Source organism: Equus quagga, chromosome 5, assembly GCF_021613505.1.
Source record: "Equus quagga isolate Etosha38 chromosome 5, UCLA_HA_Equagga_1.0, whole genome shotgun sequence".
NCBI lineage: Eukaryota > Metazoa > Chordata > Mammalia > Perissodactyla > Equidae > Equus > Equus quagga.
Window position 1 is genome coordinate 13,765,843 of NC_060271.1, and position 21,868 is coordinate 13,787,710.

At 47.8% G+C, this 21,868-nt stretch overlaps 2 protein-coding genes across 12 annotated transcripts in view; one reads left to right on the plus strand and one right to left on the minus strand.

The window, feature by feature from the left end:
• ARMH1 (armadillo like helical domain containing 1) overlaps nt 1–10,695 on the minus strand; it is a 49,644-nt gene extending 38,949 nt beyond the window's left edge. For 7 of the 11 annotated variants that reach the window (XR_006888589.1, XR_006888585.1, XR_006888588.1 and 4 more), the window contains exon 1: nt 9,887–9,986. The gene's annotated coding sequence lies outside the window, so the exon portion shown is untranslated. Of the gene's footprint in view, nt 1–5,406; nt 5,543–9,886; nt 9,987–10,456 lie in introns of those variants that run through there. The other 4 variants (XR_006888586.1, XR_006888591.1, XR_006888590.1 and 1 more) reach the window with 4 other exon arrangements.
• Nucleotides 10,055–21,868, plus strand: part of TMEM53 (transmembrane protein 53) — an 18,553-nt gene continuing 6,739 nt past the window's right edge. Inside the window, exon 1 of the mRNA XM_046660819.1 lies at nt 10,055–10,275. Within this exon, the coding sequence (XP_046516775.1) occupies nt 10,215–10,275 (61 nt within the window). The 5' untranslated portion in view covers nt 10,055–10,214. The remainder of the gene's footprint in view (nt 10,276–21,868) is intronic.

The following is a 21,868-nucleotide window of genomic DNA, read 5'->3' on the forward strand; positions in this document are numbered from 1 at the left end:
TACCACCTCAGCATGGCTTGATGAGCGGTGCTAGGTCCACGCCCAGGATCCAAACCGGCAAAACCCTGGGCCACGGAAGCAGAGCACGCAAACTTAACCACTTGGCCACGAGGCTGGCCCCTAAATACAATTTTAAAAAGAATGAAAAAGATGAAAACAGTGGGAAAAGGAGAGAAATGTATCAAGTTCAAGAGTTAGTTGCTGGGATAAATTCTGTATCTAAGCTTCCTGACTACCAAAATAAGAGAGGAAATGTTATGTGTCTTTCATGGTGAAGGGAGGAGAGAAGGAATGATGGCAGGAGAAGAAACTCACATTTTTTGAGTGTTTATTAAGAGCTAGTCACATATCATGATGTATATTATATGCGTTATTTGTTTTAATCCTCTTACGATCCCAAGGAGGTAGTTATTATTATCCACAATTTTCAGATGAAAAAAATAAGGTTTAAAAAGGTTTGCTCATTGATTGAAGGTCTCAGAGCAAAAAAGGGGTGGAAATGGAAACTGAACTCAGATTTGTGTACAACTCCAGAGTCCAGGTTCTCTCTTTTAAACCAAAAGCATGGATTCTGCTCTCCACTGTGCCCAAAATGTCACCAATAGCCTCTTGTCAAATTCAGCGGCTAGCTTGCTGTCCCATCTTGCTTGGCCTCTCTGATGGACTTTTGATGACTCTCCTTGCAAGCCTCCTTTTCTGATCCAGCTCTCTCATGGTTCTCCTGACTCTGGATCCCTCAGACTCCTTTACAGGTCCTTTTCCTGTTCTCAGATCTCCTCTTGTGCTTTGTAATCTCCTGGGTGATCTCATTCACTCCCATCACTTCTTATTACGTCTGTAGGCTTGATGATCCCAAATCCATATTCTCAGCCTGGGCCTCCTGCCTGAGGTCCAGATCCCTATAGTTAAATGCCTAGTGGATGTCTCCCTTGCTATGTTTCACACACTCTTCAAATCAGTAAGTCCCAAACTGAACTCATCAAGCCCTCACATCGCTCCTTCTGTGTTGATCCTATTTCTGTGACTGGGTTATCACTCTTCTAGTCATCCAAGAGCTATCTTTGACGTATTCCTCTCTCTCTGCCCTCCTTATCTGAACTGTTGCCAGATTCTGCCAATTATACCTCCTAAATCTCCCTCAGATCAGTCTATTTATCTTCATCTCCACTGCCACTATTTCATTTACCCCTTCATCCCTCACATGGATTACTGCAAGAGCCTCCTAACTGATCTTCAGATTTACCCCAGACTAATCTCCACAGTGATGTGATATTTAAAAAAAATGCAAATCTGACAGATTTCCCTGCTTAGAACTCTTCAGTTGTTCCCCATTATCCTCAAGATAAAGTTTCAAACATCTCAGCCCAAAGAACTTCCATCTAAATTCTGCCACAACTGAAATCTGACTCCCCCGCCCCTACCCTGTGTCACTGCTTCCAGTGGGAATTAAGAGGAGGCTGCCGGCTTTCCCATACTTCGCAAACCATTCTCTAAATTCCCCACTACTCTTTCTAAATCATTTCTTTTCCTCTGAGGTCAGACCTCCTGTCCTTCCCCACTCCATCTTGCCTCAGAGCTCAGGTATTGGCCACACCCTCACGCTCATCAATGACTCTGGCACCTAAGTCTTCCTGTTTAGCCAAGACCTGCTAGGCAATTTCGACATCAACATGTTCCATCTTTATAATTTGGGTGGCAAATTATTCCATCTTTATAATTAGCATGGTCCTTGGCACATAATGGATGCTCAATAGTGTTGTTTAAACTGACATCCAACATACTGTGCTCATAATGTGTGCTTTAATTTCCTTAACTCCACCCAGTAATTAATTAAATGGAGGTCCTCAGTGCTGACTGGGAGCCAAGCACTGGGAATGGTGTTGGTGAACCTGACAATCATAGTCTTTGCCCTCAAGGTGCTTACAGACTGGGGGGCAAAGAGAAGGGCAACCAGGTGATTTTAACGAAGAATGAAATGTGCTCTGATGGGGTAAATCCCAGACCTGTTGGAGCACATAGGAGAGGCACAAAATCTAAACTCCAGTGACCTCCAACTTTCACCTCTAACCCACCCAGCATTCACACGCATGAGCTACACCCTAAACTTTGTGAACCGCCTGTGAAATCTACAGTTCCAAGCTTCTTACCGGCCCTGTTCTCTGTTCTCAAGAGATCTACTCTTGGGCTTAAAGAAAAAGTTATAGGCCATTAGGCAGGAATGTCTTCACAGTCCTCTTCATTCTTCCCATGTTATCTGTAGCCACACCCATCTTTCTCTTTCCCTTTTCCCCTTACCACAGCTCTCCATCATCCATCCTGCCTCCTTAGGGCCCTTCCTCCATCCATTACTCCCTCCTCCCCTGTATCCTCAACTGCTCTCTTTAATTAGGTATTTTTCTTAACTTACTTCTTGCCCATCCTAAAACAAAAATAAGCAAAAATGAAAACAAAAACTACTTACCTCAACCCCATATCCCCCTCTAGTTGCCTCTCTGGTTTTCTCACTTCACAGCAAAGCTTCTTAAAAACAATCTACACATTCTCTTCTGTGCTCCTACTGACCATTCTCTCCTCAACCCACTGCAGTTTGGCTTCCCCACCCTCCCCTTCATTTCCATCACTTTAGCCAGTGTCTCTAATAACCTCCCAATTGCCCAGTTCAATGAGAATGTCTTAGTCCTCTGCTCACTTGTCCTGTTGCTGCAATAACTAATGCCACTGACCATTCCTCCTACTCGGAATACTCTCTTCCCTGATGCCTCTCTACCAGGACATCTTCTCTTGGTCAGCCTGCATCCCTGGCTGCTGCTTCTCTCCCCCCATCTTTGAGTATCCAGTGCCTGTCACACTGTATGGAAGTTCTCAGTAAGTTGCCACAGACATGACTAGGAGCCCCTCTGCCCAACCTCCAGCCTATCAGCAATTCCATTGACCATGAAATTGAACAAATAGTGAGAGACAAGTATGTCTTATGCCTTATGCTAGACCTCTGGGGACAAATGTGAAAAGACACAGTTCCTTCCCTCAAGGGCGACACAATTTGGGGGGTGGCATAGAGCCCTGTAAATAAGCAATTTCAGTTCTAGTAGTGTGGTAAGTGCTATGACAGGGTAAGCACAGGACACTTTGGGGATGTGAGCAAGGGACATCTAACCCAGTCTTGGTTGGGGTGGTGGCTCTTACAGAAGGCTTTTCGGGGGAGATCCATCCAGGCTGAAAGGTGATGTGCAGCTAACCGGGTGAAGAGGCAAGGAAACCGCATTCCAGGTAGAGGGAATAAAATATGCAAAGGCTCAGAGGTGAGGGAGTGTAAGGCATATTTAAGGATTCCAGGAGGGAAGCAGTATGTGTAGCACTGACACAGACAGTGGAGCTGGACAATCTTTCACCTCCCGGCTGTGTGACCTTATGCAAATTACTTAACCTCTCTAGGCTTCAGTTCTCCTGCCTGTGAAGAGGTGATAACAATACCTCATAAGGGTCAATAAACCACCTAACATATAAAGAAGGCTCAATAAAGCTTAGCTTTTATTTTCATTGCTGAGATTGTTCAGAATGGCTGGAGCACAGTATGAGGATGGAAGCGGCAAGAGATGAGGCTGGGAAAATAGTAGAGGCCAGAGACTGAAGGGCCTTATATGCTCTGCTGCAGGGTTTGCACCCTATCCTGAGGGCAACATGAGGGTACTGCAGGGTTTTAAGTCAAGAGTGACAAGAAAAGATTTTATTCTAGAAATATTATCTTGACTGCAGTGTAGAAAGATGATCGGAAAGGGGCAAGACTGGAGGTGGGGCACCAGTTAGAAGGCTGTTTTCCTAATGTTGGAAGAGATGCTGATGACACTAGGGTTGGAGAGAAGTAGAAAAACCACCATGGGTAGAAGCGATAGGACCTCGTGACTGACTGGCTGTGGAGGATGAATGGGGGAGGAATCAAGGAGGATGCCTGGACAACCTTGTTTCCTACTCCACAGAGAAAATAGGGCCCGTCAAGTGTAATTCCCTTCTCTCCCTCCATCCCCAGCCTTTCCATGTGCACTAGAGGTTGCTCTTCCATCTTCAATCATTCCATCTCCTACTCCTCTTAAACACCTGCTCAGTCTTTGCCAACCCAAATCAATACATCAAGAAAGCCTTTCCCTCAAGCTTCTACACTTCCTCCCTTTACCCCCAAATTTCTCCCTCTGGCCTACAGGATAAGGTCTAAACTCCATGTGGCATACAAGGCCCTTCAAAACTTGGCCCCAGCTTAACCTCATCTCATCACTTCCACATTACAACAGACCTCAACTTCTCAACTCCCCAGGCCCTTCCAGGGCCCTCTGCATCTCACCGCTGCTCTACCATCAGGAATGGCCAGCCTCAGGCCAACCCTGGTGGCCTATTGGTTAAGTTTGGTGTGCTCTGCTTTGGTGGCCTGGGTTTGGTTCCCGGGTGTGGACCTACACCACTCATCTTTCAGTGGCCGTGCTGTGGTGGCAGATCACATACAAAAAGAGGAAGATTGGCATGGATGTTAGCTCAGGGTGAATCTTCCTCAGGAAAAAAAAAAAAAGGAATGGCTAGCTTCCTTTTTGCCCTTTGGCTATTTCCCTAATACAGCTAGGGGCTCTTGGTTCTGTGGTCCCACCTGTGCCACTTGTTCCCCTACTATGCTGTAAAACTTGACCATCCCTCCCACTAGAGTGTGAGACTCTCAAGGGCAGGGGTTGGTCTTTCCTATCTCTGTGTCCCCAGGGCCTGGCATAATGCCTGGCACAAAATAGATGTTTAATAAATGCTTGCTGGGTGAATGAGTGAAGAAATCAGCCAGCTCCTGTTTAGATGGTTATCTCTGAATGTCCATGATATGTAGGTCCATAAAACTACCAACTTCCCAAAGCTGCCATGTGCAGAGTGGCAGAATCTCCATCCAAGAAGGCCAGTGCACAGTCTATGAGGCATTTTACAGCTATGACACAAAATAGCAATGTCAGCAGTGGTGTCATCTTTGGACACTAAGGACAGGGATTCAGTGCCATGAACGGTCAGTTAAATTGTAATTGGAGTGAACTGTTCTTCTGCAAACCATAATGTTCTTTAGCTGCAGCCAAATGGCATTCAAGAAGAGGAGAAAATTTTTTGAAATGTCAAAGAAATTATTTCCAATTTGGTGCTCACAACCAGAGACTCTAATGATCAGTGGAAATGAGAAGCAAACAAATTAGCACTAATGGAAAATGGCTTTTGGAAAAGAGCATTTAATTTATAGTCAACTGATCATGGCATGCAGTAAAAGTCAGCTTCACCAGCTTGATCATAAGAACTGGAGCACACATGGAATGCCAGAGAAAAATATACGTATGCCATCATGCTTATTGGAATCTCTCTGTAAGTGGCAGCCAATTAAAATAGTCATTACTTTACCTTGGAGAGAAAATGGCCTGAAAAATCAAAGCACATGAAATTAAAATCCGGATTAGGAACCTTGGTCCAAATTGGTTTGTTTGTGGCCTTCTAACCTTGGCAAGGTCTTCTGCAAGGACGACAAACCTACTTTGTCATCAGCCCAGAGTGGACTCTTTGTTTTTAATTTCCTCTCCATCTTCAGAGGTGATTAATAAATCTGGACTCATCCATAAATCATTTCTGTAGCAGCCAAATGGTTCTTCTTCATGCAGGGAAACGAAATCACAAAATCTCAAAAACCCCAGCTCTTGTACTAAGCCAAAGGTCCTTAGCAACAACCGAGAAGAAGTATTAAAAATCAAAAGGTCACTAGGTCTTGTTTCTAAATAAAATCTCTCAGAGGGCATTTTTTCTTCTTCCCTAAATCAAAAGACACATTTCTAAAAGCAAGAAGCCTCCAGGGCATGGGCTGCCAGCCTGGCTTACTGTCCCCAGATGGCCTCAGAGACAACAAGGCAGTCACTGTCTCCTGTTCCTGCAGGTTCTACCTGCAAAATGGACAGAGCCCTTCTCCTTGGGCTCCCATCCGACCCTTCACTCTCAGCTCCCCATTCAGAAAGAGAGAGAAGGAGGGAAGGAGAGAGGGAGTAGAGAGACAGAGAGAGAAAGAAACATTCTTCCAAACTTTAGGCCCAGCCAAGAGGGTACCCCCACCTTTGCTTCCACCTCAGGGTACAGGCACTACAATTTGTCACTTCCTTCTCATGGACTCCCTTCCTTCTGCTCCCAATTCATACCCTCTTCACAGACCCCTCCTGCCACCCATCTCCTCCCTACAGACTCCACCTGCCCCGTCTTTTCCCTGCTGTCGCCTTTCCCTTCATCCTCTCCCCACAGACCACCTTTCTCCCATCTCCTTGCTGCAAAATCCTCTGCCTTCATCCTTTCCCCAGACCTACCCTCATTCTTTACCCACAGACCCCACTTTTCATCTCCCCAGACTCACTTCTGCCCCCAGCTCCCCTCCACAGACCTGCCCTCATGCTCTCACCACAAAACATAACTCTCTAGGTTAACCATAATCTCTCTACCGACATTTTCCTCACCCCTTCAGTGCTCTATGTTTCATCTTCCTTGACCTGATTTCCTACCCTTCCTCCCTTCCCAAGCTTCTTACTCTGCCCTCAAAGACTTTGTTCCAGATCAGCAAAGTCTCCTCCACCCTTAGCTTCTCCACAGTTGCTCTGCTGACTTCCAGCCTGCCCCAAAGCTGGCTCTGCCCTGGGGCATCACTTCTGCATAGCCCTCCCTGGTGAAGGCTCTTGTACTCGTACACCCCAAGGAGCTCAGGGTTGCGGGGGGGCTAGCTTCTTCTCACCAAAGCCCAACCCAGTTCCTCATTCTACCTTCTTTTTGTAAAAAAAAAAAATCTACTTTAAAGGTCATGCCATTCAGCTGTATTAACCTTTACCTCTCCTCATGCCGTCATCTACAGATTCCAAAATCTACTTTATTCATCAAGGACTTTGGTTGCTAGTACATAAGCATCCTCTTTCCTTTTCCCTCAAGTTCTACAATCACCCAAGGGGATTTCAACGGCCATGTCAACATCTTGACTGTCTTCTGTACTCTACTTCAGCTACCCACTCCCATGGCTATGCCCTGGACCTTGTCATGACCTGGAATTACTCAAACTTCATTACCCCACTTTCTGATCACAACTCTCTCATTCAACTATTTCTAAGAGATGGGTCCTCTGACTTTATTGGGACCCCCAGTCTGTAACACTTTTACACTCTCCTATGCAGTTTAGGTTCTAAGGTCCACAATCTCAACCTTTTGCCAGGATCCTCAACTTCCTTGTCCTTTGTCCTTCCATTTCATCCACCTGATATAACCCAAACCTGAATCAATTCAATGAACCTCTCTGCATCTACCACTATATGGCTGAATATTGTTGGGGGCAAAGTACATATACAACCATGCAGACTGCTGCTGCTACAAATTATTGTGGCCCCAACCTCAACAGGCTTCATAGCTACCCAGAAATCTGTAGGCTGCCTCAGACATCTTGCTCCCATTCTCCACTGTGGCTATTTCAATCATGCTCTGCTCTCCTCAAACCTTGCACACCTTCTCCAATCCCACTCTCACTGGCTGGTATCATGTCCCTATTTCACAGAGAAAATAGAAACCATCAAACAAGAATTCCGTCAACTTCCTGCCACCAAACCTACTAACGCACTAATCTCATATGCTTCCTTTTCGTCACAATGCAAATGTCCCTCCACCTTTCTAAGAGAATTTCTCCATCAGGTGCTTTGGATCCCCTACCTTATTCTTTTTCTGGGAGTGCCACTCTCTCAGTTATCTCTTTGTCTCTATAATTTTATCTTTTTCCTTTTGCTGGATCCATGCCAACAGCACTTCTCCCATCTGAATAAAAACCTGTGTTGCCTTTCAGCTATTGCCTTCTCTTTTTTCTCCTAAGGAGCCACACTTTTTTTTCTTTTTGAGGAAGATTAGCCCTGAGCTAAGATCTGCCGCCAACCCTCTTCTTTTTGCTGAGGAAGATTGGCCCTGAGCTAACATCCATGCCCATCTCCCTCTGCTTTATATGTGGGGTGCCTGCCACAGCATGGCTTGACAAGTGGGTGCATAGGTCTGCACCCAGGACCCGAACCGGCGAACCCTAGGCCCCAGAAGCAGAATGGGTGAACTTAACTGCTGCGCCACTGGGCTGGCCCCAAGAGCCAAACTTTCTGAATGTGTATGGTATGTTCAGTCTTCACTTCCTCATCTTCCCATCCACTTCTCAGCTCACCGCAATTTGATCTCTACTCCCAACTCGCCACTGAAACTGCATTTGCAAAGGTCACCAACAACTTCCTTGTTTCCAAATCCTGTGGATTTTTTCAGACTTTATTTGACTCCATTAGTCATCAGTAAATGACTGTCTTCAGCACTTTCTTCCCTTGGCTTCTGAAACACCACATTCTGCTACTGATTATCTTACCATTCCGGACACTTCATCTCAATTGCCTTGGCAGGTTCAATCTCCTTTGCCACACCCTCAGACTTGAGCGCTTCTCAGGACTCTACCCTAGGGCCTCTTCTCTTCTTGCTCTACACATGCTCTCTGGGCAAGCCCAACAACTCGGTCCACTGGTGTGGCTGCCATCTATAAGGCACTAAAGACTATCACATTTCTATTTCCACTCTAGACTTATCTTGCAAACGCCAGTCAGGCATATTCAACTGCCTCCTGGACACCTCCAATTGGATGTCCCATTAGCACTTCAAATTCACCAGGCGTAGAGCTTACCCTCTCCTAAAAACCCTGCTTCCTCTCCTTTCTCTTTGCCCAAGCCTGGAATTTAGAAGCCATCTTTCATTTCTCCTACTTGCCCCACCAGGCACCAGGTCCAGTTCTTTTAGCTCATAAGCGTCTAAGGAATCCATCCCCTCCTCTTCATTCCTGCCACCTCATCATGCTTCAGGCCATCATGATCCTTCCCCACGACCAAAACAACTTCCTAGCTGGTCTCCCTCCTTCTCCCAATCCCCAATGCTTTCTTTTCATTGATCTTTCTAAAACACAAACCTGATTGTTACTCCTTTGCTTAAAGCCCTGCAATGACTCCCTACCATCCTCACGATAAAGTCTAAGCTCTTATGCTCAATGGTATAAAGTGCATTGGAAAATTTTTACCATGAGTAAGATCTACCTATAAGTGCAAAGCTGAGCTTGGCATCAAAAGACCCTCTAGGATCTGGACCTAACTGTTCTTCAAGGCACTCTCACATTAGTATCTCCTCCGGGCAGAAGATGCGCAGAATTTCTGGCACTCACCCCTCAGTTTCCCCTCTTTGAGCTGCTGCAAGGAGTCCTTTTCCCTCCATATCTCCAAAAGTCTTTCAAGGCCCAGCTCAAGAACCATTCCCACTGTCATAAATGCCCCTTCAACACTTTCTGAGCTCCTAAAGTCCTTAGGGCCTACTCTTCTGTAGTATTTCTCTCGTACAGAATTAGAGTTAGTTCATGCTTGGTTTCTCTCTCTCTCTCCTTTTAAGACTCACGCAAGTCAGGACCAAAAGCTTAATTCTCACTAGAGCCCACTCCCGTAATAGGTGTTCGGTGAATATTTGTTAAATGCATGGATAAATGCAAGAAAACTACTCTCTAGCCCATTTGTGTCCCCCACGAACAGGGCATTCTCTAAAGCCCTCCCCTGAAGACAACACCACCCCCCTCACCCCACCAGCCAGAATATGTCTCCACCCCCTGGGTGGAGGATGGGCCGGCACGCGCCCCGTTGGCCGTTTTGTACGGTTTTCTACCTCCAGCCCTCAGAGCTGTGGCTAGTAGAGGACGGCAAAGGAAGCTAGATGATTTAAGTCAAAGGTTCTCCCGTCCACCCCGTTGGAGAAGACACGGCTGAGGAGGGAGACCCTCCCCATCCCCTGAGTATTGCAACTCTCCCGCAGACCCTCTTACCTACACAGGAGGGTGGGGACTCTTCCTGACTGGCATCCCGGCTGCCCAATACCCGATCCAGATCAAGAGAGTCAGCCAATGGCTGCTGGCCAGAGATAGAGCGGGGCGGGGCATGGTTGCTAGGGCCGAGCTAGTGGGGTGTCGAGAGAGGCTCCGAGAGAGACTCGGTGGTTGCTAGGGTGGAAGGTCACAGAGCGCGGCCCAGGGATTGGCAGCGTGGGGGAGGTGGGCGGTGATTGGGAGGCGCCGAGGAGTAGCCCGGGTGAGGCGCGGGCGCGCGAGCGGGAGTTCCGGCGGGAGGCTCGTGCTCAGGGCCGGCGCCTTCACCATGGCCTCGGCTGAGCTGGACTACACCATCGAGATCCCGGATCAGCCCTGCCGGAGCCAGGGTATGGAACGCGGGCTGGGTCCAGTCGTGGGGAGGTGACCTAACGCGTCTCTGGGTCGCCAGCGCAGCTGTGGCCCCGCCCCTAGCGCGGCCCCGCCCCCTCCCAGGGTCCCTCAGGTCTTAGACATTGCCGGGCCTGCGAGTCCCGCCCCCTCGCAAGCCCCGCCCTCGGGGCCCCTTACCTGTCCGAGCCCCGCCCCTTCTTCCTCTGGTCTGTGGGGGCCCTTTTTTCTGTCTTTTCAGTTGGAGTTCTCAGGCCCTTGTCCTCATTTCTTAAGGTTGCTGAGGGCAGGGGCCCTCCTGATTCCTTTGTTTGGGATCGGGCTTCCCACTTCCAGTGTCTCTTCGGCGCTTGTGGCTAGGGGTCCCACCCATTATTTTCCAGGCACTATTTTCCCGACGGTCCTTGCAGAAGCTTGGGACTCAGAACCCTTATCCCTCCCTCCTCTCCGCTCTCCTTGGCAGTAGTTAACAGAGCAGTCTCTGCCATCAGGTAGAAGTCGGTTCAAATCCTGACCCCTCCCTTTGGTAGCTGGATGACCTTTGGCAAGCTACCCGCTCTGAACTTCAGTTTCCTCATTTGCAAAGCAAGGGTGACCTCCCTCACCGGGTTGTTGGTTGCACAACTGAGATTATTTGTGTAAAGGATCCAGCATAATGCCTGGCATGGAATGAGTTTAGTGATTAGCATTATTTTCCTCCCTACAGTCATATCATTAAAGAAAGGTGTGTGGGAGGCTCCACAAAATTATTAGCTTGTAGAGCAGGTCTGGGTCCTTGGCAGTATGAGTAGGATTGGGGGCCCAGAGAATGACAAGTTTGACCCCAATTGGAAATTATACTAGAGGAGGCTTGAAGTACCCCTCAGCCTGAGCGGCCTGTCTCGCCTGCGTTACTGTGGATGTCGCCTTCTCGCCTCCAGTCTCTCCCTGCCAGCAGCTCAGCCTCTTCTGTTGCCACCACAGTGATCTTCCTAATGCACGGGTTTGATCTTATTACTGCTCTGTAAAACCCTTCAGTGGCTCCTTATTGTCCTCAGGATAAATCAAGTTCAGATTTTTTAGCATACAAAGTCCTTCATAATTTAGTGGCCCTTCTTATCTCTTTGGTCACTGTGTCCTTCCACTGTTCAATTTGAGTTTTGTCCTGGCAACCCCAAACTGCTTGTGGTTTTCCACACACTTCTTACTTCTCTGCCTTTGCTCCTGCTATTTCCTCTGTCTGGAATGCCCTTTCCTATCTGCTGCCCCACACGGCCCCCTTGCTTGTCCCGCTCATCATTTAACGTCGTTAGATGTTGCCTCTTCAGGAGAGCCTTCCCAGATTCCTCCCATAGCATCCTGTGGTCCTAGGTTGGGGTCTTGGAGGGGAGCGCAGTCTCTAGGCTCCCACAGAACAGATGGCTCTGGGCCAGCTGTATTTCCCTAGAGTGGTGGCTTAGGGCTCTTGGGCTTATAGATATAAAAGTGCTTTTGAAAAGTTTTGGCAGCTGCAGGTGAGGAAGCCAGTTGATATTATTGCCGTTGGTGAGCCTTCAGCTGCAAGGGGCTAGAGTGCCTTCTGCCTGGCCAGGAGGGCAGAAGTTCTTGCTCAGCCCGGTGGGCAGCCCTAGTGGTCTTGGTTTGCATTTCACCTCTACCTCCTCCTGGCTCCGTGGCTTTGCCATGTTACTGAACCTCCCTGAGCCTCAGATTCCTCCAGTGTAAAATGGGAATAACAGGAGTGCCCACCTCACGGGATTGGGAGGGTTAACAAGACAGTGACTGGATGTTTGTGCCTGGCGGGGAGCAGGTGCTCTGCTGGTGTATTTCCTCCCCTTGTGGCTTCCCTCCCTGCTTCAGGAGGCTGGGTCCTAGAATTAGAAGAAATCTCAGAGGGCCATTTTGTCTTGCATCCTTCTACTAGCATGAGGGCATTCTGTTGCTCCCAGACCCTTCCCTGACAGGCTGCTTCCTCCCAAACATCCTGGCCTGTGGGAGGCAACTGGGATTGTTAGAAAGCACTTCCCTTTCTTCAGCCACAATAGGCCTTCCTGTCATTTCTGCTTTCAGTTCAGTGTTTGCCATGTCCTGGCCATGGCTTAGTTGCTGGTGCCTCAGAAGTGACTCACACACAGGCTGTGTGCAGGGAGCTGTGGTTTTGGGGAGAGGCGAGGGTTTATAAGCAGGTAGTTTCACGATGATGTGGTAACTGCAGGGCTAGAGGGTCGTGGTGGGTACAACACAGAGCAAGGTAATCTCGCTTCCTCTCTCTTCTAGAGGACAGCTTCGTGCCTTCCTCAAATTTCCCTTCTCCAAGAGAAAGACCTCCAGGGCCTTCAGCTGTCTCTCTTCTGGTGTGGTTCTGATAACCTCCTCTTTCTGATTGCTCCTCTGGACTGACTTTAGCTCATCATGCCTTTCCCTCTCAAAGTGCATATCCCAGAGCTGGACTGGAGGCTGTAGGACCCCTTCAGACTGAGGGAACAGCACTGCGATCCCCTGAATCCATTTGCTTCCCATCTGCAGAGAGCTCCCCTTCGGGCTGACTTGGCTTCACGGAGTGGCAGTCTTTGGGGGCCCCGGAAATTGTCTCTCTTTTGCATTTACTGTTTAATGGTAGAGAAGTGTGTAGGACTGTCATATTTGGTTTCTGGAATTGCTTTCCCCCATATTTGAACATCAAAACCTCAAAGCTCAGCACTGCTATGAGTTGACGGAGAGGCGAGCAGCTGCTGCTGGCACGTCAGTTAGCTGAAAGGCAGCTGCAGATATGGGGTCATTCAGAGCCCAGGCTGGGCAGCCCGGGAGCCTTCTGCTGAGCTTCCCGCCAGCCAGTGTCTGGCTGCGCATGTCTTGACCTGGCATCTCCCCCTACCCGCCTTCTCTTCTTAGACGGCTCTCGTCTCATTTCCCTGGGCAAGGTTCTGTTCTCGGGGCTCCCCCAGCAGGGATCCCTATTGTTGCAGTGCCTTTGACAGTCATGCTCACTGTTGCTGGGGCCTGGCAAGGATGAGGTGCCAAGTGAGCTGAACGGAAGCTCTTGGCAGCACTGTGGGCCCCAGCCAGAGCTGCTCCGGCTGCACTGCCCCTCCTCCCAGAGAATGGTCAGCCAGGTCCCACCCCATGGCCCCTCCCTGGCTCGCTGGCTGACCAGCAGGCCTTCTTAAAGGCACCATGTTGCTCTCATGTTCAGTAAACAGTTTTAGGAATAATTGATTCACAGAATTAATGGGGCTGGGACAAATGACTCACTCTTAGAGTGCAAAGAAGGCCTTCCAGGGGTCACAGAGAGGGAAAGTGACAGATTTATTGTGGACCCTGGATTTATTGTGAGCCTGCTCATCTGCTAAGCACTGGCCTGGGTCAAAGAAATGTAGACATCGTCTTAACCCTCAGGAAGCTTTCACTGCCAACAGTGAAGCAGTCTGGAATGGCCTGGACCACTGTGGTGGGCCGCAGTGGTTGGGGTGGCTTCCTGGAGAAGAGTGGCCCAAGCTGGACCTGGAGCTTTGGGGGGGCTCTCAGGGAGACGGTGAGCAGCAGAGAGGGCAGAAGTAAGGGCCCTGGGGGGAACTGAGAGTGGCCTGAGGGAGCAGGGCCCAGGCTGGAGGCTGTGCTCTCAGGAGCTGTCACACGGGAGAGGCCTCAAAGGCCAGGTGAAGGGTGAGTTGGGACTAGATCCTCTTCTTGTCTCTGGAGACCCTGAAGGTGCTTTTTTTTGTTTTTAAACAGGAATTTTGTTTATTTTTGAATCGTGATCTCTTTTCTTTGGTGCATTAATAAAACACCCCTCCTGATTTGTCTACTTTATACCAGGCGCTGTGCTGGGCCCTGCATTCGAGATACAGACCTGGTGGACCCTTCGCAGGCCTCCTTTCTCTGAGGTCTCTGTTGCACTTACACTGTTGACCACGCCCTGCCCACATGCCAGGCCTGCCAGGAGCTCCTCTCATGATATTTTTAATTCTCATGACCACCTCGTGAAGCAGGGAGCACCGTTCTCCCGTTTTACTGAGGAGGAACAGAAGCTCGGGGACGTTGCCCCAGGATACCCCCAGATTTCAGCTTGGGAGCTTCACTCCTAAACTTGTGCGTGCAGATCGCAGTTGCCATTAGGAAGTGCTGCCTGAATACAATCCCATTTCTAGAAAACAATTAAGGACATGCACAAAGAAAGAAGTGTCCATTAAAGTATTTTTATGACAGCAAAAAATTGGAAACAACATCATGTCCAATAATGGGAAATTGGTCACCATAAATTATGAAATATTCTATGGCCACTCTGCAGGCACTAAAAAGAATGGTGTGGAAATATATAAACTGACAGGGAGAGATGTTCACAATATATTGCTGAATGGAAGAAAGCAGATTACAAAACAGTGTGATTCCAATTTTATTAGATATTCATTTTCTGTTTTTTCTACAGTGAGCATGCCTTCCTCGTGAAGTAACAATAATAACTTGGATTTATTGAACTCGTTCTTTGTGAGGGGACCATGCTAAGCTCTCTAGAGTCATTATCTTATTTAATCCTTTGTATTATTTTGCCAATTTCACAGATAAGGAAATCGAAGCTTAGAGAACTTGCTCAAGGTCTGTGTCAGAGGTATTAGTGGCAGAGGCAGAGATTTGAACCCTGGTAATGGTTTTGTACAGTATGTCCTCTTAGATACTATGCCTTTCTCCTAGGCTGTTATTTCAAAAGGTAAAAAAATAAAAGTAAGTTTAAGATAAAGTAATTTAGTTTAAATATAGGAACTATTAGACTCTAGAAAATATTTCTGGGGAGTTGAGGAAATTGAAGATCCTTTTATTCTTTGCATTTTAAAAAGAAAACAGGTTCTTTGTTTTTTTGTTTTTGTTTTTTTTGGTGAGGAAGGTTGGCCCTGAGCTAACTAACATCTGTTGCCAGTCTTCCTCTTTTTGCTTGAGGAATATTGTTGCTGAGCTAACATCTGTGCCAGTCTTCCTCTATTTAATATGTATTTGGGATGCCTCCACAGTGTGGCTTGAAGAGCAATGTGTAGGTCTGTGCCTGGGATCTGAACCTGCTAACCCCAGGCCACCGAAGCAGAACATGCGAACTTAACCACTACGCCACCGGGCCGACCCCGGTTCTTTGTGTTTTGATTCTGACTTACAGATGAAAAGCACCTATTGTGGCATGGACCCTTATGCCTTGTCAGCCCTTTCCTTTGTCTTTTCTATAGGCCCCTGGGATATACACAATTGAATTTACGCTTTAGTTTTATGACTTGAACTGTTGTACAATATATGGTATCTGTAATTCTTATATTATTGGTCAGTGTTGTTTTGTTGAGAAATTCTAGAGGATAGGGACCCTGGGAGAGTAAATTCTTTTGTAGGGTACTCAAGAAGTGCCAGGGTTGAAAAGAATACTTCCATGGGGCTTCTGGGCGTCCATGACCTCTTTGACTTCTCGACGGCTTTTGACTCTGCTTTTTGACTCTCCCCCCCCCTTTTTTTTTTTTTTTAAAGATTTTGTTTTTCCCTTCTCTCCCCAAAGCCCGCTGGTACATAGTTGTGTATTTTAGTTGTGGGTCCTTCTAGTTGTGGCATGTGGGACGCCGCCTCAGCGTGGCCTGATGAGCAGTGCCATGGCCGGGCCCAGGATCCAAACCGGCAAAACCCTGGGCTGCCGAAGCGGAGCACGTGAACTTAACCACTCAGCCATGGGGCTGGCCCTTTCTCCCCTTTTTTTAAAATAACATTTTAACTCTCATTGCAAAAAGTGATACATATTGATTTTAAGAAATGGATAAAGCACGAAAAAGCAATTGCCTCTAATCCCAGAATTAATTGCTATTAATATTTGATGTATTTTTTCTGTGCATAAATATGTATATGTGTGTATATATATGTACACACACATATGCACATAGAAATATATATGTATTCTGTTGTACATAATGCTTTTCACCTAAAGTAGTATTAATTTTTTAAATAATGACATTATTGATATAATTCACATACTATAAAATTCACCTTTAAAATGTACAATTTAGTGGTTTTTAATATATTCACAGAATTATGCCACCATCACTGCTATATAATTCCAGAACATTTTCATCACCTCAAAAAGAAAACCCTGAACCCATTATTAGTAGCTCCTCATTCCCGCCTCCCTCTACTCCTGGCAGCCCCTCCTTGACTTTCTGTCCTATGGATTTGCCTGTTCTGGACATTTCCGATAAATGGAATCATGCGATATTTGGTCTTTTGTGGCTGGCTTCTTTCACTTAGCATATGTTTTCAAGGCTCGTCCATGTTGTAGCATGTGTCAGTACTTCATTCCTTCTTATGACCAAACGGTATTTCATTGTATGGATTTACCACATTGCATTTATCCATTTGCACATGATAGGCATTAGCATTGTTTCTGGTTTTTGGCTGTTATGAACAATGCTGCTCTGAACATTTGTGTACAGGTTTTTGTGTGGACATATATTTTCATTTCTCTTGAGTCCATACCTAGGACTGGAAGTGCTGGGTCATATGGTAACTCCATGTTTAATTTTTTGAGGAACTGTCAAACTGTTTCCCAAAGTGGCTGCACCTTTTTACAATCTCACCAGCAGTGTATAAGGGTTCTGATTTCTCCACATCCTCATCAACACGTGTTATTATCTGACTTTTTTGATTGCAGCCATCATAGCGGGTATAATGTGGGATCTCATTGTGGTTTTGATTTTTATTTTCCTGATGACTGTGATGGTGAACACCTTTTCATGTGCTTATTAGCCACTGGTGTATCTTTTTTGGAGAAATATCTGTTCAAATCCTTCACCCATTTAAAAATTGGGTTATTTGTCGTTGTGTTGTTGAATCGTAAGAGTTTTTTTAATCTATTCTGGATACAAGCCCCTTATCAGATATATGATTTACAAATATTTTCTCCCATTCTGTGGGTTGTTTTTTTTTTACTTTTTTGATGGTGTCCTTTGAAGTACAAAAGTTTTTAATTTCGGTGAAATACTAATTTATCTATTTTTTTCTTTTATTCCTTGAATTTTGGTCATGTCTAAGAAACTGTTGCCTAATCGAAGGTCACAAAGATTTATTCCTATGTTTTCCTTTAAGAGTTTCATAGTTTCATCTCTTACATCCATGTCTATGATCTGCTTAATGTATTACTGAATATTTCCATATGATTGAACACTTTTCTATCATAGAAGTGGAATTACTACGTCAAAGATTGCATGTTTTTTTTTTTTAAAGATTTTTTTTTATTTTTTTTTTCCTTTTTCTCCCCAAAGCCCCCCAGTACATAGTTGTATATTCTTCGTTGTGGGTCCTTCTAGTTGTGGCATGTGGGACGCTGCCTCAGCGTGGTTTGATGAGCAGTGCCATGTCCGCGCCCAGGATTCGAACCAACGAAACACTGGGCCGCCTGCAGTGGAGCGCGCGAACTTAACCACTCGGCCACGGGGCCAGCCCCAAAGATTGCATGTTTTTGAGGCTTTTGATACATGTCCCAAAGTTGTTGTGACTCTCTTCTCCCTGTCATTTCCCTCTCCCTTCCTCCCTGTCTCCCACTGCGCTGGTTCAGGCCTTTGCCATCTCTTGCCTTCCATGTTGCAGTAGCGTCCTACCCGTTCTTAATGGACACTGTCAGTGCAGTGTGATAAACCTGGTGGCATGTGCTGTGACAGTACAGAGGAGGGGCATCTAACCCCGTCCAGTGATTTAGGGTGGGGGAGTGAGAAGAGGTTGGGGAGGGCATCAAGGGGGGCTTCCTGGACGTGACAGTGAGCTGACTCAGCAGGTGGAGTGGGCACTGGCAGAGCATAAACATGCAGCATCAGCATCCTGGGCCCAGGAGTGAGGAGTGTGTGTGAGGTCCTGGAGGTAGAGGGAGCGTGGCCTGGTGGTCCAGAGATGGACACTGGCTCTGCTGCTTTGGGGCTGCGTGTTCTTGGGGAAAGGGACTTACCCTCTCTGTGTTTTAGTTTTCTCATCTGTTAAATGGGGGCAATAGCTAACAACAGCAGCTAACTTTTAGGATTGTTGCAGGACCAAATGAGGGAGCGTATATTGAGGTTCTGGCTGGGTGGCCACTCCCTGAGGAGGAGCAGGGGGAGGAGGTCAGGGCTGCCTCTGTTGATGGACAGAGGCAGCTGTGCGTATAGATTTGGAGCCGAGGTGATAGAGAGCTGGTTAAGACTGAGGGCTTGGGTGTTGTTCCCCCGGGAGCCGGCTGGGATAGTGGTTATAAGCTGGTCTCTAGACCACTTGGGTTTGGATTCCAGCTCTGCTACTTATTAGTTGTGTAACCTTGAGCAAGTTGTTCACTATCTCTGTGGCTTAGTTTCATCTGTAAAATGACAATAATAACAGTACCTTGTTCATAGGAATGCTGTGAAGACTAAATGAGTCATAGGTAAGGCACTTAGAATAGTGCCTGACACTATTGTTTTTCTTCGTGATGGGAAAGAGGGGGAGGGTAGGAGCTGGAAAGAGATGAGGAATTCAGAGAGGTCTGTGATGGTTTAGGAACGCAGTGGATCTGATTGCCTGCGCAGGGTCGTGTAAATACTGGAGTCTAAGTGGGAGACTGAGCCAGTGCCTGAGGGGCAGCAGCCTCCCTTGTGGGGGCTGTCAGCAGCGGGAGGGGAGAGGGCGATATGGCCAGTGGAATGAGCATAAAAGGAGCAGGGGCTTTTACAAGAGGGTAGAGGACTCATGATCCGGATGTGGCAATAAATAACAATAGCCATAGCAATTACTTTTATTACTCTGGAGAGGGCAGTGGGTAACAAGAAGAATGCCAGCTCTTTCTCCTTGGATCCATCCTTCACTTTGCAGCCACGTGTTCATTCATTCAACACGTGTCTACTGAGTGCCTGAACGGGCCAGCTACAGTGCTGGGCGCTGGGACGTGGCAATAAATGTGACAGACCCAGTTCCTGCCTTCACAGAGCCTGCTGGCTAAGGGGAGAGATGGATGTTAAACAGTGGTGAAAGTCACTAATCAATACAGATTGGATCATGCGACTCCCCCAGTTCCAGAATCTTCATTCTCTCTCCACTTCTATGGAATAAAATCCCGACTCCTAAGCGTGGCATGAAGGCCCTGCAGGATCGGGCCCGGTGCTGCTCTTGGCAGCTCTCCTGACCACTGCTGATCCCTCACCCAGGCCCCCACGACTGCCTTCTGTGCCCCAGACCAACTATATCATCTCCATAACCCCCTGCCTCTGCTCATGCCCTCTCTCTGCCTGGCATGCTCCTACTGGTCCTTCAAGGCCTGTGCAGCAAATGTGTCTTCCTTTGGGAGGCCTTTTCTGGTCACCATCGTGCTCTGAGCCGTGTTCCCAGAGCACTTTGGTCTTTTTTGGATTGTCCTACTTCATGTATAGAATCAGAAGTGGCAGCGTGGCTCCACTGGGAGGAGGTCATGACACAGGCTGAGTTAGGAATGGGCACTGGGAGGAATGTGTCAGGGGAGTGGGGGATGCCCACGGGTAGGAAGAGCACCTGTGGCTTAGGGGGCCGCCTTGAGTGGCTGGCTGGAGCCGGGGGACAACTTCCCTCCTTTAGAAACATTATGTAAAGCTTGGGCTCTGGGACTTGGCAGTGTGTTCCGAGAGTTTCTTCATGGAGATGCACATCTGAGGATTCCTTCGTGAGTTGGTGAACCCAAGGGTGCCAGTAAAACCTGAGGTGGAGCAAAAGGGAGTTAAAAATCCCAGCTGTGGGAGGAGGGCAGGTCAGAGGCCCAGCAGAAGCTGGTGGAACTTTCCCTGACTCGGGGTGCGCCGTCACTGCTGGCTGGGGCTGGCCTTAACTTCGGGCAGCCAAGGGCTGCCTTCTCTGTATTTGAGATACATCCCAAAGCCCTTTCCTGGTGTCTTGGTGGTGGCACATGGAGAAGACCCCACGGGCTGGGGGCAGGGAGCCTATCCCCAGGCAGCTGCACAGAGGTAAGGGAGCCTCCCTGGGGGAGGCCTCAGAAGTCCAGCTGCTGGATCTCAGAGATCCAGGAGCAGGTCCAAAGGGTAGCTGTTGATCACTACCCATGAGGCTGCTGCAGCCTGAGCCTCACGGGTGGTCATCCCCAGCAAGGTTGAGCTGGAGCCCCAGTGAGGCCCAGATATGGCCCCTCCCCCAGAAAGGGAGAGAGCTGCCCTGGTGGAGGACAGGGGGCCACCAGGCTGAGAAATGTGGTGAGAATGTTAGGAGTGGCCTGAGTGAGAGCTGTGGGAGCGTCTCCCTCATCAGAGGCCGAGGCCCGCTTCGGGGCAGCCTGGGAGGACGGACGGGCATCAGCAAGTGACTGAGGTGCTGGCAGCTCCTGCTCCGGGCTGAGCTGCCGCCCAGCCCGGGATCCCCATGGGTGCGGGCAGTTAATCTCCGAAGGCCAGAGTCACCATTGCTGGAGAGCAGGAACATTGAACTTTTCAATCACATTAATTTCCACAGGAAATTGTTGTCTTCCTTTTGTCCAAAGGTTAGTGATTTATATTTACCATCCTCTTAACTAGCCTTCAAATTTACTGTTGCCAGGTCACCACCAGCATCCATAAATCTCAGGGTGGCAGCTGAGCATAGCCAAGTGTCTTGATCCTTGGAAGGGTACACCCCGGCCCTTTCGGGAGGGCAGATAACAGCAATAGACAGTCCCCGCACAGAAGTGCCCCTGAGGGGGTGGGAACTCACTTGGCAGGGGACATGAGATGAGGTCTGACCGCCAAGGTTGCAGGGAGGCCTCTTTGAAAGAGCGTGAGGAGGCAGCTCGCTCTGCCTCCGCATATCACGCATATAATTCAGTGTGCATAAGCTCTGAAGTGGCTTAGTTAGGATGGGGAGCAGGGGCCAGATTCCAAGCTCTATACTTCCTGTGTGACCTGAGCCAAGTGACTTAACCAGTCTGTACCTCAGTTTCCTCATCTGTAATAATATTCCTCATAGCGTTGTTATGAGCGTTAAGCCTCGATACATGTCAGCTATTATTATTCTCTGGCAGGACAGGGTGGGTGGTTTGGTATGGGCCCTCAGAGTCAGTCTGCGCCACCTCCCCACATACACTGTCTCATCCATTTCTCCTTTTAAAACCCTCTTCTGGGGCTGGCCCAGTGGCATGGTGGTGAAGTTCACACACACTGCTTCAATGGCCCAGGGTTCGTGGGTTTGGATCCCAGGCACAGACTTACACACCTCAAGCCACACTGTGGCGGTGTCCCATATACAAAATAGAGGAAGATTGGCACAGATGTTAGCTCAGTGACAATCTTCCTCAAGCAAAAAGAGGAAGATCAGTAACAGATGTTAGCTCAGGGCCAATCTTCCTCATCAAAAAAAAAAAAAAAAGAGAAGACCCTCTTCTTCCATCTTCTTATGGAATTAGAACAGGGGCTGGCAAACTTTTTCTGTAAAGGGCCAGTAAGTACATTAGGCTTTGTAAACCCTACAGTCTGTTTCAACTACTTAGCTCTGCTGTTTTAGCATGAAAGCAGCCATAGACAATAAGTAAATGAATGAGCGTGGCTTTGTTCCAATACAACTTTATTTGTGGACTCAAATTTAAATTTCATATAATTTTCATGTCACAAAAGATTCTTCTTCTTTTTTTTTCCTTTTTCTCCCCAAAGC